Source organism: Medicago truncatula, chromosome 3 (assembly GCF_003473485.1).
Source record: "Medicago truncatula cultivar Jemalong A17 chromosome 3, MtrunA17r5.0-ANR, whole genome shotgun sequence".
NCBI classification, from domain to species: Eukaryota; Viridiplantae; Streptophyta; class Magnoliopsida; order Fabales; family Fabaceae; genus Medicago; species Medicago truncatula.
In genome coordinates, this window is record NC_053044.1 from 33,351,602 (window position 1) to 33,372,144 (window position 20,543).

General features: G+C 29.8%; 2 protein-coding genes across 2 annotated transcripts; one reads left to right on the forward strand and one right to left on the reverse strand.

The window, feature by feature from the left end:
* The first annotated feature begins 1,934 nt into the window (after window positions 1–1,934).
* LOC25489238 (uncharacterized protein At4g22758) lies at window positions 1,935–4,017 on the forward strand. Its single transcript, XM_013605135.3, has 2 exons — window positions 1,935–2,445; window positions 3,694–4,017. The coding sequence occupies exons 1-2, from the start codon at window positions 2,196–2,198 to the stop codon at window positions 3,867–3,869; spliced, it is 426 nt and encodes a 141-aa protein (XP_013460589.1). The 5' UTR covers window positions 1,935–2,195; the 3' UTR covers window positions 3,870–4,017.
* Window positions 4,018–17,411: 13,394 nt separating this feature from the next.
* Window positions 17,412–19,645, reverse strand: LOC25489240 (DELLA protein 1-like). Its single transcript, NM_001425021.1, has one exon. The coding sequence runs from the start codon at window positions 19,410–19,412 to the stop codon at window positions 17,628–17,630; it is 1,785 nt and encodes a 594-aa protein (NP_001411950.1). The 5' UTR covers window positions 19,413–19,645; the 3' UTR covers window positions 17,412–17,627.
* Between the last annotated feature and the right edge of the window lie 898 nt (window positions 19,646–20,543).

The following is a 20,543-nucleotide window of genomic DNA, read 5'->3' on the forward strand; positions in this document are numbered from 1 at the left end:
GGTAAAAACTGAAAATAAGTAATATGAAAAAATTTCGTTAAAAAAAATGTGAAAGAACGTGCATATTTGATATCACTTTCTATCCGGTGAAACTTGATGATTTTTGTGTGTGAGAACATCTTGTTGACGTAATTAATACTAATTCTTTAAGTCGGATATGATCATAAATGAGTGTATTATTTACTTATTTTTACTATTTTTTCTAAAGATTTATCTATAACACAAGTTTATCATGTGTGGTAGATAGAATTAAGATACTCACTTTTTGGTGGTCGAAAACAGTCGATGTTATTTTTACTTTAGATTATTAATATGTGGTGGCTTAATCTTATAGTTTGTTTGGGATTATGCTTTTAGTCTTTTTTGTTCTCTTGCCTCAAATTTGTAATTATTTGTAATTGTTCGTACTTCCTTAGCACTCCTTATGCCACTTAAAATGCATTGTTAGTCTTAATATATTTCATTTTTACTTCTTCTTTATGCGCCTTAAATTAAATTATACTTTTAATTTGATAGACTTTTCAAAATTACACTAAATCTTTTTTTCTTTTTTTTTTTTTTTTACAATACACTAAATCTATATCAAATGAGAATGTAGCAGAAAGTGCCAACTGCAGGTTAATGTTTTCAAAATATGTTATTTTAGTATTTGTCAATGTTTTAGCCGTATTGATTTATCACAAAGTTGATAAATTTTAAAAAAATTGAAATGAAAATAGTATTTTTTAATGTTATCTAAAATGGAGATAATATTTTTATTTTACGTATTGTCGAACATTAAATGTGGACACCTTTCATTTGAAATTTGAACTTTGGTTCGACATCTTATGAAAGACTAATCATTTTAATTAGATCTAAAATCTCTTGGTAATTAAATATGATTTAAGACTGAGTTTGTGTTAAAATACCGACTGATTTTGTAAAATTAAATTATATATGAAAGTTTGGACAAACACACTACGTACATCATGACAACATTATGTTTACAATTACATGAATATATCAGTTATTATTATTATAAGAGAAATGATATTTGTACAATTATATTCTAACAACTTTTGTGCCAATCTTCTTTCTCATATTCACATTATATTTTTACTTTTTTTCTCTATTGTTTTGATTTTCGTGCCAATACAAACTTTTCTTTATAAAAATATGATTGTCCATATGATTGTCAATCAAATTGATGTCCAAATAACATTACTCTCGTTATAAATGGCAGCATGGAGTCATTATAGTGATGTCCAAGCACACAAACATTTTATATTTTCCTTCAAAAAAAAACATTTTATATTTCTTTAGTTTGTCTCATTCATTCCAGTTATAGCAATTGCAAAAAGCTATCTTTCATATATCACAAATAAATAATTAATATTTCTAAAGTAGTACTAATAAAAATTATTATTTACCTCGTGCATCTACTAAAAATCATATCAAAATGATCAATCATCAATTCACTATTTTTCTAACATAAAAGAGGAATATTCAAGGGTAGATGCCAACAAATTTGTTCATGAATGCAAACTAAGAATGACACATCTTTCATGCAATTGATGCTTGCCTGCTTCATGCAGCATTTCCTCTCAAAAAGAATGTTGCACCAAATGTATATCCCACCAATAAGGCATTACTTATCTATTACATTGACACATTAAATTTTCTATTTACCTTTTGAGTCCAAAATATGTCCATCTAATTAAATTACATCAACAGAAGATAACATCAAAGTAATGTTTTCTTTATAATTAAGAGTTTAAAAAATATATAATAAACTATGAATAAGCAATGCTATGGAAGTCATAATGCTTAACCAAAAAGAAAAGTGTAAAGAAAAAAAATAGAATAAAGTGGGTTAGTGAGCGATGCAAAATTAGGCAGAATAAAGTTTTTGAAAATAAATTAAACTATAAATATTACATATGAGTATTGAGAAAAATAAAATAAATATATAAGAAGAAGCATTCTTATTCTTCTTCTTCAAAACTTCAAATTCTATCTTGAATGTTGCGTATTTCTATTCATTTCATGTTCTTCCACGTTGCTTCACAACCATCTTCATCCTCTTTTGGACTCTCCAACAATGTTTGGTACTATTGCTACCTTGCCCTAGACCCTTAAACAAAATTAGTTTCATATGATTTTATTGTGTTTTATTTCTTCAAATCATTTAGTTAAAGGAAAAAAGACACAGCACAATGAAAAAGATTGTTTTTGAGAAGAACAAGAATAGGGGAGACCAAAAAACAAGCAGAATTAATAAGTTCTTGGTCACTATTAACATCATGGGAAGTTCGGGTCCTATAAGGTTTGTTGTGAATGAGAAAGAGCTTGTTTCTGGGGTCATTGATATTGCTCTTAAATCTTATGCAAGACAAGGAAGGCTTCCTCTTCTTGGTTTCAATGCTGCTGATTTCCTTCTTTATTATCCAAATGCTGGATTTGATGGTATGGTTGCTTACCCTGTTGGAAATTTGTTATTTCCTTTTCTTTTTGGTGCATCATAAGTAGCACTCTTTTTTTAAATTGAATTGCATTGCATTTTTCAATCTCAACCGTTTAATTTAAATAATTTGATAAAAAATGTTTAAACTTTTTGAGCAATTTGAGTCGTTTGATCTCAAACTACCGGAGATTGTTTATTACGTGTAATACGTAGTTGGGAATCCAGTCCAATTTTTTACACACCTTGATGATTGTGTTTGTTTTGTCATGTCTTTTCATTGGGAAATTGTTTTTAAGCCAAGATAAATGTTTTAATTACAAGTTTATATTCTATACAAGCCTCTTTTTTTTCCTTGTCTAGTTGTAATTTTATGATTTCGCTACACTTGCAGCCTATTTTCACCATGTTGATCTCTTTTTTGTGCTTTGTTGTTTCCCAATGATAAATGAAGTTGATCCCCATTGTATGTGTGCTATGGACAGATAAAGTTTAATGATTGAATGTGTCAAGTTTCATGGTGGACAACATTAAAATTGTTATACTTATTGGCTCATGCCATACATGATTTTTGTAAAAGATGAATGTTTATATCAAGTTTTATATCAACTTGTTATTAGTGAAAAGTTTAAGAATATAGACACATTCTAAGGTATTATTTTGATAGGTGATTCACCATAAATTAGTACTTAAAAATAATTCAAAATTCCAATAGTTAAAAATGTCATCTTCTAGAGATGGAAGATCGTAGTCCTCCTTGTTTCCACAGTTGAGACAATGACCTGGTTGGTATCAATTCAATTAAAACGAAGAAAAACAAATATGCATGCCTCAAAACGAAACTTATATTTGTTTTCTCTTGTGTTTGTGGAACTGGCATCAATTAAGTCGTCACCACAACCATAAGGATGCGAGGATCATGAGCATCTACTTTCGATGGACATCGATCGTCATTAAAATTTGAAGTTATTTTTAAAAATTGATCTATTATAGACTACTTATATAGATTGCACATCTTAGAATCCGGTTCAAACATAAACTACTTTCGCTTCAAAGTCAAATTTAACCAAATCAATCCTACTAAATTTATTTATTCAAAAAAAAAAATAATCCACCAAATTATTAAAAAATAATTCAGATTCTTATCTCCTAACAAAAAGCACCCATTTCATGTCATAAAATAAAGTTTGGCTCCTTGTAAATTGTAATTATAAACTAAAAGGTTATTCTATTTGGTGAAACATTTTGGATAGCTCTGAATGCATTGGAACCCATAGGATCTTATGAAGCAAGGAATTTTGTGCTATGCAAAAAGCAGGTGAACCAATCAAACAAAGAGCCACAATCAGAGCTGGTTTCTCCAAAGAGCAAGAGTGGCTGGAAAGAATGGTTAAACAAATCATTTAGTTTGAAAATCTTATCCCATTGATTACATGGTTATAAAATTCCATTTGTATTCTGAATTGTGCTCAATGTCACACTATATGATAGTGGCCTTAGCATTGAAGTGTATATGTTCTTCACTTCTTCATTATTAATACAAATGATACTTGTACTTAATTTAGAAATTTGTATCACATGGAACATGTGTTGGTATTGACTTTGAATTTTACCTTTTTTTGTGCTAACCGAGGTTTGAACCCCGGATGTTGCACATATTATATATTGTCTCTACCAACTAAGTTAAGATTACGATGACAGAATTTTACCTTTAAACCGTAGCTTATGAAGTGAAGTTTGGAATAAATTGAAAGCATAAAGGGGGATGGGATTCTCATCATTGAAAGGTAGCCTTGACTTTTTAAAGAAAGGTTGTGAGTTAAAGAACTAATTTGTTTTATATGGACCATAGAATGCAGTAAGATAAGAATAAAATTTTGGGATTATGGCCCCGTTTGGATAAACAGCTTATATAGATGTTTATAGCATTAGAGCTTATAACATTAGAGCTTACATCATAAGTTCTTATACTTGATAAGCTATTTATGTTTGGATATGTACACTAAAAAGTACTTACATAAATTGAAGTGTTTGGATGTGACATTATATAAGCAATTATTGAAATTTTAAATATTTTTAATTTAACAAAAAAATCAAAGAATTGAACCACAATTATCAAGATTTTTTTTTATGAAATTAATCAAGGCATAGAAAAAAAATATTATAATATATTAATTATAATTATATATATATATATATATTAGCGTACAGTTTGTTAAAAAAAAAAAAGATAAGTTAAGTTTGTTTTTTTTATTCAGTTTCATTTTGTTACGTAACCAAAAAAAAAAAAATCTTAGTTAGGTGTGTTACTTTAGTAAGATAAGTATATAACAATTTTGTTACTCATGTACCGCAAAAGATAACTAAAATTATAATTAAAATATTCCTTAAAAAAAATTATAATTAAAATATATGTTTTGAAAAAGTGGATCCAGAGATAATCGAAGGAGGTTACATAAATTCATAAGCTCCTTGTTAAGCCGGAAGGTAAGCTGAAAATTTAGGCTTATTAAAATATGGCATAAGCAGCTTATGAAACTATGATAAGCTGTTTTTGTTTATTTACCCAAACACCTTCAAAAAGGCTTATGCGAGTAGATAAGCCCACATAAGCTCAAAATAAGCCAATCCAAACGGGGCCTATGTCTCTTCTCATATTAGCTTATTATGATTTTTTTTTAAATGTATTAGGGTCCCGTTTGGATTGGCTTATTTTAAGCTTATGTGGGCTTATCTACTCCCATAAACCTTTTTAAAGGTGTTTGGGTAAATAAATAAATATAGCTTATCATAGTTTCATAAGCTGCTTATCCCATATTTCAGCTTACCCTCCGGCTTAACAAGGAGCTTATGAATTTATGTAACCTCCTTCGATTCTCTCTGGATCCACCTTTTCAAAACATATATTTTAATTATAATTTTTTTTAAGGAATATTTTAATTATAATGTTAGTTATCATGAGTAACAAAATTGCTATATACTTATCTTTCTAAAGTAACACACGTAACTAAGATTTTTATTATTTTTTTATTACGTAACAAAATGAAACTGAATAAAAAAACAAACTTAACTTGTTATTTTTTGGTAACAAACTATACACTAATATCTATATATATATATATATATATATATATATATATATATATATATATATATATATATATATATGATAAGTTTATTTACACCTCTAATATTAATTTTGTCTTATATGAATATTGATATTTTTTTAAGGACAAATATTGATTATACTATATAGATATATATAATTATAATTTTTTTTTTTACGTCTTGATTAATTTTATCAAAAAAAATCTTGATAATTGTGGTTCAATTCTTTGATTTTTTTGTTAAATTAAAAATATTTAAAATTTCGATAATTGCTTATGTAATGTCACATCCAAACACTTCAATTTATGTAAGTACTTTTTAGTGTACATATCCAAGCATAAATAGTTTATCAAGTATAAGAGCTTATGATGTAAGATCTAATGTTATAAGCCTTAATGCTATAAGCATCTAGATAAGTTGTTTATCCAAACAGGGCCTAGATCTTCTTCGACCGACTTTATGGTGAACCCGTTATAGAGGATTCGAGTTCATATATGCTATATGTTGTGGGAGGCAATAGAACCATAAACCTCCGTATCAATCAACTTTTGAATTCATTCACTTCAATCAACAAGCAAGCCTTATATCCTCTATTAGATGATTATGATATAGAATCATCTAAGGAGTTATTTGACGATTTTAGATATTGGAGTTATGTTAAGGTTTTCAGGATGTTTGAGGTATATATGTGTTTAAGCATCTTTATCTTTCGAATTAACTTTTAAAAGTGAGATATAAACTCATTTAAACTTATAATTTAGAGGATCGATATACATAATATTTTTCGTGTTGGATACAGATAAAGAAGTTGAAAAAGATAATAATATTTCACTTTAAGTTGATCATCCATGTTTCTCCCCTAACTAGAATCCACTCAGATAACATGGTGATTTCATTGGACACGATAAAATGTAAACATATAAATGCACGTGACAAAATATAAATCTAGAGTTGTAAACATGGTTGTACACATGATAAAATATTTATTACACGTGGTACCAAGTACCAGTGTACCACATTAAAATCTGTACATAAATACTTTTGAACTGAACTGATACAATGAAAAAAAAAGTCAAAAAAAATGGAAAAGGGATGTTTTATGGATAGATAATTGGGAACTTCTACGGTACACCTGCAAATTAAGGTGTACCGGTACTCTCGCTTACAATTTTTATAAATTAACTATCATTTTTTATGAAAGAAAATAAGTGTTTGTTGACATATATATTTTAGAAAATATCATTTTATAAGAAAAAACATCATTTCATTTTTTAGAAAAATCATACTAAATTTTTCTACATTTTATTGTAAAAAATAATCAAAATTCTCTATTATGAGTAATATGAATTCAGAAAAATCAAATTTTATTGTGTTGACGTTTTTGGTAAATAAGATTTAGTTATTATAATTATAGGTGATAGAAAATATTTTTTTCCTACAAAAAATAACTCATTTAACTATTAATTTAAGAATTTGGTGTACCAATACACTCAAATTGTTGGGTGTACCATAGAATTTGCCTAGATGGAATGGGTTAAGGTTAAAATTGTAAGAAGGAAAAAAAAAAACTGATGGGGACTTTTGTAGCAAAAAGGGGGGTGTGCAAAGCCGCACCCTCTTCCACCAATTTAAGGATTAGATCTATAGGCATTAGTAGGGCCCATCCTAAGATTGGGATGTGGCAAACGGACTATACAAAATGTGCTGCCTTGAAAATTTGGAAGAATTGCGCCAAGAATTTTTTTTTTTTTTTTTTTCCATTCTATTTTAATCATTACCAACTCCAACTTTCTAAAATATCCTAACTTGAGTTAACTCACGTTCGATATAAACAACGTGGGTTAATTCACGTGGATACTAACATGAGTTAACTCACATTGACCTCCAACGTGGGCTAACTTGCGTTTGTTTTAGTAAGTTAAGAAACCATCAATTCTTGACATAGATGTCATTTTTTTAAGCCATAATCGTGCATTTTGTAGAATATGTTTTATACATTTATTCAGTCACAATAATTTATGTTAATTTTCTTTAAAACATTCGCTACATTTTCTAAAAACATTCATTTGCTAAATTTTTAAAGCATGATCCAAAATAAATCATAACTTAAAAATACACAAGTACACAAAATTTATTTAGTTTTAATTTCAACTTCGTTTAAAGCGGGAAATAAACAAAGTGTTGTTTGCATTACATTACATTCTCCCTAAAGATGTTGGATCATCATCATGTTGGGTTTAAATTATATTCATGGAAGTTTACGGAAAATGTTGGCATTGAAGTGTCTTATATTTAGTGTAAAAATTTGTTAGTCTTTTTGAAAACTCAAAATAATGAAGAGAACACATCACATGTATTCTACCGAATCAACTATATAGGTTCTCACATCAAATTCCTTCATATAAGATGAATAGTGACAAGCATGAATGCATTCTAATCTATTTTTTTGAACTTAATCTCATTTCCCTACCAACTGACAAGTTTCAATTGACATAGGAGCATGATCAAACTCAAAACAACATCTTATAAATGCATTCTTGTTCGTCACACTCAAATTATACGAAGGAATTCGATGTGAAAACTTATATAGTTGATTCGGTAGAATACAAACGTGTTCTCTTCATTCTTTTGAGTTTTCAAAGAGACTTGCAAATTTTTACGCTAAGTATAAGACACTTCAATGTCAACATCTTCAGCAAACTACCATGAATTAAACTAAAATCAAACAAAATAAAGACACTACATAATAATACTACCTAAACATCTTCATCTGACCGAATCAAACTCTTGAGAATTTCTTCAAGTGATCTCAGCAACGAAGTATCCATCTCGATCGTCACAAACATGTTGTGCTGACCAAATATCAAGAACATGCTCCTCATGTCGTCGTTGTTGGTGAGCATCATTCAACTGAACTGCAATCTCCTGACTGGGTCGATCGATGGACGTTGATACCCAACGTCTTCCATCCTCCTTGTGTCTCTGTGGTTGAGTCGTTTGTTGATTTGATCAAGTTGATCCTTTAGATCTTCTAACGTGACATCGATCCAAACCCTGAACAAATTGGGCTTTCCTTGCCATGAACTCATGGTCATGGTCATGGTCTCCTTCCCCGTGCACTCATGGTCATGGCTTCCATATTTGCATGTGCACTTGTGGTCATTGTCTCCTTATCGAATCTGTGTCTGTTTGATTTGTTAAACATATCTACACAAACATAAAACAATGAAAAAAATCAACCAACCTTTCATTGAGACAAAAATATTTGAACATAAATATCTTTGTGTTTTTTCGAACCAAGGTGAGGAAAAATAATCACGCAAAATTCTAACCCATAGTCTTCCTAAAAAAAAATTTAACCATCGTCGGATGCAAAACTTAATGTGAGTCAAGAACATTTCAAAACCAAACTTTAAGAAAATAATTAAATGAGTAAATCATGCATAGTTTATAATTATTCAATAACACCACGTTTTTTCCAAGAATATTTCGATCATCGAAAATATTCATCATGATCATGTAGATAATTTTATAGTTCAACAATTGTAATTGTCAAATTCACATGTTATTAAACGTGTATGCCAACTTTTACGTATAAGCACTCCAATCATAGAGCATATGTTTATGCATGTTTATAAATTAGACATATGTTGCAAGGTTTATCTTTTATATCATTTCTAATTAAAATTTAGATAAAGCAGATTAATGGATTAATTATCTCCGCTTATCGAGAATCTACTAACAACCTTTCAATTCAAAGAAGAAAGCTTAAATTTAAATTTTTGATGATGAGTTGCCTACTTGTGACATACATACAACCTAAATTTGATAGATATAGAAATAGTAAAGGTTCAAAGAACATTGAATAAAAAATAAATGAACAAACAAATGACTATCCAAAGGGTAGAAGGTCAATTCAAGAAATTCAAGTGGAAGGGTCAATTCCATTATATCAATGGAACTTTTTAAGGTATGCATAAGCCATTGAATTGATATAGAGATAATAACTTATAACTTTATAGGCAACACTAGTGTATATTCTATTGACGGATCAGCTGCACTGCAATAAATAAAATCAAAGGGTCAAAAAAAAAAATCACAAATTATTGTCTTTCCTATCATATTGTTTTGTGTGGTGAAAGAAAGAGGTTAATTGGATGAAGAAAAACTTTTCATTAGTAGTGGATGAGTTCTATAGGCTTTGACAATGGCCTTTCAAAGCAAAAACGATCCTACTTTTCTTCTTCTTTTTACTTTGCTTTTTAATATAATATTTTCTTTTATGAGAGATTTTTAATATAATATTATTAGGTTTAATTACACTTTGATCCATATAGTTTGAGTTATGTGTAATCGGTCTTCTAGTTTGTTTTGAGCAATTTTTTTATAACATTTTTAAACAGACAATATTAGTATGTTAATTTTTAATATTTGTTAGTATATTTTTGGGGTGATATCAATCTCTTTATTATAAAAATGAATGAAATATAGACCCTCCATCAGTTGTATTTCACATAAATCCGTTAAAGATTCACTTTTTAATAAAAAATTTGAGATTTGGAGGACATATTTGAAATATAAAATAAAATAAAACTAAAAGTTAAAAAGTAAGACATTGAATTTTTATTTTTTTTTTGAAGATTTTATAGAATTCGAGATTAGGGTTTCAAGAAAATAAAGTTTAATATTTTTTATTTTCAGTTAAATTTGATATTTTAATTGATGAATTTTAAGTAAAGTAATGTTTAAAGTAAAAAAAAATATAAAAAAAATAGGGACAATGTTTAAAGTAATTTAGTAAATTCAAATTGTGAATTTTACAAGTGATCAAAATAAGAGGGTTTTAAACAAATGAAATATGATAAAGAGACTTAATTAAAACAATCACAAGCTTAAAAGATTAATTAAAGTCGCTCTAAAAAATAGAGGGATTAAAACTACACATCGTGTAAACTAGAAGTGTCGAATAATAATTATAATTAAGCTTTATTATTATGTTATGGATGATTTGATATGATGGATAATTAAGATTTATATAGTTTCAGCAGGTAAGTAGTGGAGAATTATGTGATAGTTGATTTTACTAGTACTCATGGGAAAAGGGAAAACTTAGAAGTGGTTGGTTGAAAAGGGCCCTTGTGCACTTCAAAGTGGGAGATGCAAGAAAACCTTTTCTCATGCTTGGAGGGCCCCTATGTTTTCTCTAAGGTAGAAAAAAGCAGTGCTTGATGATGGAGAGTGTCATAGTGAGGCAAACCCCTTGTCCATTTCATGAGCCCAACACCAGTAAATTTGTTTGCTGAGACTGGTTTTCATTGATTGTGACCCTAAGGTCGAGTGCTTAAAGATCGAGTCTATACCTTGAGATCCTATAATAGTAAACATTGATTGAGTTCTTTTGGTCAATTCTTTATTTTAGACGGATTGAATTGAGGTTTAAACTATATCGTTTAGGTTGGTTCATTTCATTAATATGTTGAAAATAGGACGAGGAAGGAGTGGATGGTTTGACACGTCAAACCAATTTTGAAAATCATTTTCTTTTCTAATTATTTTTTTATCGCCTCGATTATATTTTATGTTGTCATTTGGTCGGGCGAAATGGGGGTTCAATACAAATAATTAAGTCGATTTGCCTTATCCCCTCTGTTTTAAACGGGTTGGTTGTGTTGCGGGCAAAAATGAGACACGAATGGTTGAGTTAAGTTCATGGGGACTGACGTACCTAGTTTACATCGCGCTGAATTTTCTCACAAAATAATTAAAAAAGTTAAAATATCACCAATAATAAAAAATAGAATTAACTTTTAATTTTGACGTCCGGAGCACTTAGAAACAAATTAATTAGAGTCAATATTTTGTTTTTATATTCTAATTTTCAATATTATTTTTTTAGGAATTCTAATTTTCAGTTGTTAATTCAACTTTTCAAGTAATATTTAATATTAATTATTAAATCATTAATCTTGATATCATAGCAGTTTGGTGGAATGTTTATCCACACCACCAGTCATCTAGTCTCGTATGCTGACCTGCTGCTACATGCCCTGCAAATTAATATGGACCCATCTAACTTTGAAAATCATACATATAGGATTAAATTATGGTTAATATTGGTTTATCTTGACAGAAAATTTGTATGTTTCAGCATGAGAGTACCAAAACCATAAAGATGGACTAATTACGTGTAAAGTTGGCACAAATTAATATATAGTTAATTTCCTGAAAATTAAATGATATGTAAAAATATTAGAATGGTATGATACGTGCATAAGTTTGATAAAATTTATATTCGTGAGTTTAACTCAGTTGATAGAAACAATACATAATATATGTAAGGTTTGAGGTTCAAATCTTGGCCACCACCTAAATTTTTTTGATAAAATTTAATAAATATTAAGGAGGATTTCTTATAAGCTATTAGTCATCTTACCATTTAATTAGTAACTACTTTTCAGAGAAGATGTATTAATAAATTTATTGTTGATAGAATTTGAGATATTTGGCTAAGAATTTGACTAAGAAAGCATCTACCTAAGCTTTTATTTTAGCTTAGATTGGCAAATGAATTCATACATCAAATTGATTCGAATGTAATTGACACCATACAAGTGGCAAAGATTTGCGATATGAAGCATTTAAGTTGGTAATGCCCCTTTGAATTTGTTTATTCCCTTTATAGGTAGCTAGTTCCTATATAGCTATATATATATATCCCCACAACACTAGATGATGATCATTCATCTCAAGTAACCAATAAAGGGCAGTCATTATAAGCCACCCGTGTGTCCATAATGTAAAAAGAAAAAGAAAATAAATGACAAAGAATAGCCATGCTTATTTCTATTGTTTCTACATGTATATCTGTTGAAGTTTGCTTAAAATCAGAGATTATGTTATGTATTTGAAAAGTAATGTTGGTTAGGTTTAATTTACTTGCTAGTTAGGGTTTTATCAAGTACTAGCTAGCTAGTTTATGCATCACATATGGAAACATGGTGAAAAGTTCTTAAATTACATGATTTTTTTTTGACAAATTATATTTCATGATTTGGTAAATACAAATTAACTATTTTGATAAACTTGTATAATATAATGAAAAAATGCTACATGTCGTGAAAACTTTTTTAATGTTATCATCACGATTCGTATAAATGTAAAAGCAATAAACTTCTCTCATATATTCTAACAATTTTAAGATCCAACGCTTCTCCTTCATTCATTATACCTTTGTTAGATATGTTTTCGGATAAATAATATGAGTTAAAGTTTAGTGATGTAATTAGTAATTCACAAAATGAAAAAACTATTTTAATCAATACACATAACTTTTGTGTTTTTTTTTTTAAATAATCAATACACATAACTTGGAATATCATTTTGCTTATTCATGCCAAGACATTGAAATATACAATGAAAGAGATCATAGCAAGCCTTGGTGTTAATGAGAAATAGCTTTAGATTAGCTGTCACCTACCTATATATTAAGCAATTAAGTAGTAATTAATTAGTAGGATAAACATCACCAACAACCTTCTACTTTGATGCCCATCACTGTCAGTATATATGCAGCATCATACATTCATAGCAACCAGCCTTGTTTCTCTCTACGTATATCCACCTTAGTAACATTACATTATAGTTACTCCAAGGTGTTATTGTTTTTTAATTCTTCATAACAATAATGATGATATTACTCCCTTCGTCCCTTAATAAGTGACACAGTTAACCCAATTACGCATACCAATGCATAATTTTGAGTTTAAATATCTTAAATAATATATTGGAAAAAATTATGAAAATTTGATATTTTGAAAATACTCATCGAGACGAATCTAACGACATCTTATATGATATTATTTATCTTTGTATATTAGTAGAAAAATATGGTCAAAGTAAGTTAGGTCAAAATTGCACATTTTCAAACAGGTCATTTATTGCGGGACGGAGGGAGTAATAAAAAGAAACATTGTCTTGGAAATTGTGTATTTTACTTTTTAAAAGTTAAAAAAGTGTTCTTTTTAATGTAAAATTTGACTTTTCTTTTTATTTTTAGCACCTTAACTAATGCCTCCGAAGCAATAGTTAACGAGAACCTACATTTATTTGACTTGATATTCAGCTCGAAACTAATTATAACTAGGGTATTGCTAACTTTTGTCCTAAATGCACAAGATAATAAACTAAATATAGAAATTTGATCTTGAAAATTATGTATTCATAATCTTAAAAAAATTTCAATGCAACATTTATTTTTTAATTCCACTTTTATATTTTTATCTTGTGTCCTTAGGGCACAAATTAGCATTTTCCTTATAACTATATATTTTCATAAAACAACATAGTAATAGACCCAACGAGTGAATTGTGTGTTTCACGGGATATTGTTTAATAATCATAAATTTTAAAATTATACTTTAAAAATCAAACACTTCAAATTCAAATGCATTGAATATACATATTTTTATAAAAACTTATCATTTAAAGTCTTTAATCAGTATCCTGAAAAAATTAGTTAGCATAACCCTTACTTTTTTTATTAAAAAAAATAATATATTTTGAAAAAATATTTTGTCCTGGAGTAATTTATTTTTTTTGCAAAGGTAAAGTTACTTTTAAGTTTTATCCGCAACATCAACTTTTTAAAAGTCACAATATTTTGAAAAAAAAAATGATTGAAGGGCAATGTATCAAGCTGTATATCATATCAAACCCATTAGTCAAGGTTACTAAAACAAACTTTCCCTTATTGGTTTAAGTGTATAGTGTAATTTGGAAGTTTTTCAATCACAATGATAGTAGAAATAGATGCTTGGTTTGGAACAAGGTAAACAACTAGATGCAATTATTAATTTAACAGTAAAATTAACAAAATAATGTATCTTTTTTTGTCCTAACTACATGATTAAAAAAATCCTTGTCCTTCTGTTTTCTATTAAACCTCTAATGAACTCAAGATAAATATGTTTCTTCAAAAGATAAAACTCAAGATAAATGTCAAAATTCGTAATGGATGATACATTAATTTGTTACATCCTCAAAAAATATTAATTTGTTACATTATGTTAGAGCAACAACTAATAACAAAAATAAAAGACAATAGACACACGATATTTGTTAACGCAATTCGATCAATTGTGCCTACTTATACGATTGTAGAGCAGCTATAGTTTTGTTTCTATTACTGTGGTGATTTAGGGTTACAAGCAATATATAGTATACTACTACGATTTAGTTTACAATATTACCTCTTAATTGTACTTTAGTGTCTTGCATAGTAGTATGTCCCGCACTTTGGTATTTTTTTTTTTTCTTCATACACCCATTTGCATGAAAGATGGGTTCATTGTAATAATTTTGCACAAACAAATAGTGTAATGTTATTGAAATAAAAATGCTGTATATATATATATATATATATATATATATTATTATGCTTCAAATAATAGCAATTTTCCTAAAATAAAAATCTTTACACACGAATATCCGTCCTAATTAAGAAACCATATTGGCCCGACCATGTGCATTACCATGTGATCTTGTGCCTTCAAACTTAATTGACACCTTAAGCAATGTAGGAATCCCATAAAAGATAACCAATAGCATGTTGTAGACCAAATCTTGAGAGAATATGGCAGATGTATACTAATATATATACAGGGACTAAATTAGATGCTCAATGGTTTAGCAAATTCAGTGATAATGGTAAAGCCTATAAATGTTGTAGTTATAAAATTAATTAAAGTGTTTCTACATGTATAATTAAGTGCATATTCAATGGTAATGATGGCTTAGATTAAGATTTAGATGTTGAATCTTTGAAAGATAAAGATGTACTTATGTTACATTAAAAGAGGTTACTTTTTAACACTTTTAGTTTATACACTTCTAATTAAACTGTTTTTGTATTAGATTGGACAAGCTTTATCAAGCAGCACTTCCAAGTTAGGGATCTACTTACTTTAATCATGTCCACAAAGGTCTACAAAGTGAATGATATTAATTGTAAAGTTATCACAAATTTGTATTAAACTGCTTGCATGTATGGGAGTATTAATTCTAGTTATATTTTGAAAAATCTAAGACTAAATTATTTATTTATTTTTCAACTATAAAAGTTACTACTTAAATTGATCTATATGATTCAAAAGTCCATGATGACAATAACTACTAAGTGGGTTCCTTGTACCACACTTTAATTACAACTTACTAAACAGAAAATGAACGTGAAATTCACTCTGTTCAAAAGAGGAAGAAAAAACATCGAAAAAGAGTGATATTTGTCATAATTTTATTTTTTAATTTTGAACTCTCATTATTTTCTATTGTAATTTTCTTGAGGCAACTATTGTAATTATTGTTATTGTGGATATAAATGATTTCGGCCTCAAGTTCACATAATTGTGTTTGTGTTGTATTGTTTATTTTGAGATTTTGTTTTGTACTTTTAGAAAAGATTTTGTTGGAAATCAAGTGTTAGTGATTATATCTCACATCGACTAAAAATAAAGAAAACGTTAGATATATAAGAGGAGATTCATAAACTCATTATCTTAAGGTTTTAGATAAGAGTGCGTGTCTCTGTTTATAAACTATCTTTAACTTTGATTCTCAAGATTTTTTAGTCTATACATCATTGGTGAATCCTTATTTGCCAGCTCTTACACGTGATCTTGTGATTTGTGTGGTAAACACAGAGAATGCAACATTAATCATTTATCAACGATGGAGTTTGAGAGGTCTAGATGTAGTTTAGATTTTCAGCTAAGGCTGCAAACATGCAGTAACCTGCACAGCCATTGAACCAAAATTCAGTTTGGTCCTATTTTGTGTACCCTTCAATCATGAACACCACCCTACAAAGAAAGGGGCTGCAACCACCTATTCATTTGAAGTACTATTTTTAATATAAAAAAAAAAATGCATTTACAGTACTATATATTAAGACCCCTTTTAAGAGCTTGGATTAGTCCCTGAACAGTCGCTTACTTTCTAAGTGCATGTCTCTTTCTACATATGATCAATTCTCAGTAACTTTGACATTTGATGAAATAGGTAAATATTTAAAAACAATATCAAAAGAACTTGTCAAACTGTCTGTGGATGATTAATAGGATTTTTTTTACCCTTGTAGCATGAATTGATTTGATGGAAATTAACAATGACACTTCATAATTTGATAACTTACATTAGTTTATTTGTTGCTTTCAAGCATAACCATTTTGACCTCACCTAAGTGAAATCCAAATTTACTATGATAAATTCATTTGGTAAAAACCTTGAATGGTAAATTATTTTCATTGGTCATAGTAGATAGAAAAATTTACTTCTCTGTCTTATTATTGGTATGAAGTGTTTTTGAAATCTGAGTATCTTTGATAAGCATATTATGTGCTCTAATGAAAAAAATCAAATTTCATAGAAATTTAAGAACAAAAGAATCATCAAATCACTGTCATTTCCAAATCAAAATATTTTTATATTCTTCACTTCATCAGCAAATAATGCATAGAAACCATTAAACAAAGAGTTGAACATTTAAAATTAGTGGGAGCATCAAGAATCTTGCCTCGATGTGATTAAACTTTACATTATACACCTTTCATTCATTCATTTATATCATTAAAAAACGGAATTAACAAGAACACATAATTTCCCTGCATGGACCCTGCCAACCCTATAATTAAACATTAAAGTCGTAAGGCAGCACCGTCTATCACATGGCAGTAGACAATTTAATTAAAGTTAATACAAGATTAAGCAAAAAAAAAAAAAAAATATTCAAAAATAAAGTAGATCCATCAAGCTCAAGAATTAAAAAAATTATTTAACTTAAAGCAAAAAAAATAAAAAACACTAAAATAAAATAAAATCGAAATTAACATTACAATTACAAATTACAGACAGAATTTGATTGTTTTTACTTTTTTTTTTTTTACCCTTTATTTATCTCATCCCTTGCCTCACTCACTTTTCACTCATCAACATGAAATTTTCAACTAATCCACCACCCTAATTGGTCATATTTTCATAATTAACCCATCAACTTACCCTAGACTTAAGGGTACCCTGAGTTAACTCACTTGGACTCATTTTGTGGAAGCTTCCAAGCAGAAGTAGCAATGAGTGACCTTGTATGCCACCCTAACATAAGACATCCATTATTTTCCTCAACCCTATAACCATCACCACCAGCAAACAAAGCTAACAAAGTACTAGCTTGTTTAAACGCATTTGAACCCAAATGAACCGGTTCGAACCCAGCTGAACCCATCCTAGACCGCCATTGAGTCAAAGTCTCATGTCTTTCAACTCGGTCCACTCCTTCATAAGCCACCACGTTACATATTTGCTTTCCCAAATAAATCTCTGACATCAACAAATCCTGACTCGGTGAACCCAACCCGGTCGAGTTCGAGTTGGAATTATTCGAACTCGAATTCGAACCCTCCAGTGAATCGAATAAGCTTGAGTAATAATGTAAAGCTTCGGTAAACCGGTCTACGAAAACCGGTCCGTTATGATTCGCTTCTTGCTCAACGATTGTTACGATTTTAGGGTTTATCTTCTTAACAGTGTTGAGAACTTTCTCAACTGAACCGGGTCGAGCTAACATGGTATGAAGCTCGAAAACGGAGTTAACAGCAACAGCTTCACCGGGTCGGATCTCAAGCATATTCGGGTCAAGATCCGCAATACTGTTACAAACAAATCCACGAAATTCGAACTGAACACCGATTGTCTGAGCAAGCTGAGCTAATTTCCAGCCAACTTGTTGCAAAGCATCAGTATTGTCCGCCTGCGGCGGTCCGATGCCGGTTAACCGGAACGTAGGAGGACCGCCAGGACGTAATGCCAGCGCTTGCATAAGCGCAGGCCATTGCATCCCTTGTTTAAGACCAAAATCTATAACATGAACTCTTCCGGCACCGGCGAAAGCTTCGAGAATAGCTTGATTAGCAGTGAAATGAGCGAATTTGAGATAAGGTGAAGATTCATAGAAGTGCATGTGAAGAATTTCTGAGAATGATGAATCGATTGTTTCTTCTGGGTTACCGTAGATTCTTCTTGCAAGTGCTTGTGCGAAATAGGAAGCAACTTTTCTCATCGCACCGGTTTGTAACGAAGCTAATAAGCTTATATGCTTCACAAGCGCTTCTGCAAGTTTCAGATTCTTTTGCTGAATCGCTTCTGCACAAGCCATTAAAGTATGAACAAGACGAACACCAGTTTCTTGTGTGTCAACAAGAACCACCGGTCTTGTATTTTCCACCGCCGGCGGTGGTGACATCACTACCGCCGGTTCAGATTCTGGTTCAGACCAAGTCTTCATTCGTTTAGCAGCTGTGTTTTCTTCTTGAGGTGGGTATGCTGCCATTCCAGGAATAGCGCTAAGATCATACTCAGAATCATCATTGAAAGTGTTGTTGAGGATTTCAGAAGAAGAACCCAAAGAAGCCAAAGGGTCGTTGATTTGAGAAGAATCAGGGTTGAGTTCAGTGAGCATGGTTTGAACCCATGAATATAGATCGGTTGGGTCATAGTGAACAGTATCAGAAGAAAGATGATTGATACCTTCTTCTTGAGCACTACCCATAACCATCTCAAGCTGTTCAAGCTTTTGAGCTACATCAGCCATGTCGGAAGAGCGAACCTTGTAACCTAATGCTGCTAACAACTCGTCCATTCCACCACCGTTGGTTTCTTTTTCTTCTCTCCACATGTTTTGTTTTGTGTTTGTGTTTTGCATTGATGAACATTCACCAAAGTTGATGTTTTTGCTGCTGTTAAGGTGGTTGGTGTTTGTTTTGTTGTTGTTGCTAATCACACCCCCACCAAAACTTTCTTGGTGTTCTCTCTTCATTTTTTTTTTCTTTCTATAATTTGTTGATTAAATTGGTGAAGTGAATAGATTTTGATTTAGAATTTGAGTTGGGTCATAGCAAAATGGGGTTTTTTGAGTTTATGGTTTGAAGTTTAGAAGAATGGGAGAAAAGGGGTTGAGACAAGAGAAAGGAGGAAGAGAGAGAGAGGAGATTGAAAATGAAAAAGATAAGGAAGAACGGAAACCATAATAATAATGGAATTTTTTTCAACTAGTTTCTTTTCTGTTTTTGGTGTATGCTTTTTTGCTAAAATAAAAAGGTTGTTGATAATTGTGGGGAGAGAAATTAATTAGATAAAAGTTTTACATTAGGGAAATTTTAGTAGTAGAGTGTGGGGGTGAGTAAATTTTGCGTGGTGGTGTAAATAAAAGGAAAATGAAGAATGAAAAAGGAAAAGGTTTAGTGTATAACTTTTTTTGGTTATTACGATATTGGTTATTAATATTCATCTCATTTTCTTTTGATTAGCGTATATTTGATTTAACTTTTAAAAGATCAAAATTGATTTTAAGAATTTAGAATTGATTCTAATACATTTGATTCCTTTGATTTTGTTGTTAAAATTAATTGACTCAAAAAAGTTTAAAAATTAAGGTTTTTAATTTTATAATTGATTTAAATACTCAACTTTACATATTAAATTACTTTATCTCCAACTCATTTTAAACAGCTTTTGATCTAAATCAATCTTTTTTTTTGTGGTTGGAGTTTGAAATTCAACCTTATAAATATTATACATTGTCTCTATCAATTGAGTTAAGCTCATAAATATTAAATTAACTTATTTAAAACAAATTAACACAAAGCAAACATATGCTTAATTTAAAAGGAGAGAGAGGGGCGTGACAGTACCGTAATGTGAAGGAAGAAAAGATGCCCATGATAGTGTACAGCTTGTGCATAGCACAGAAACCATACAACACTAGAAATATCAGGTGGCCGTACATTTCATCAATTGAGGGTCTTGGGGACCGAGAATGATCATGGGCTCCACCTCTGTCCTGGCCCATTCACGCGCGTTCTGATAGCGCGTGGTTTCCAATTCTTGCTCACACTTTTTACATTTGGTTTGGAGGAATGATATTTGAACAATTATTTGGTACAACCTA

Excerpts from the sequence above, each read along its gene's own strand:
- LOC25489238 (XM_013605135.3), top strand. The coding sequence starts at position 2,196 with ATGAAAAAGATTGTTTTTGAGAAGAACAAGAATAGGGGAGACCAAAAA. Across the intron at positions 2,446-3,693 it reads TCCAAATGCTGGATTTGATG|CTCTGAATGCATTGGAACCC; the intron begins GTATGGTTGCTT and ends CATTTTGGATAG.
- LOC25489240 (NM_001425021.1), bottom strand. The coding sequence starts at position 19,412 with ATGAAGAGAGAACACCAAGAAAGTTTTGGTGGGGGTGTGATTAGCAAC.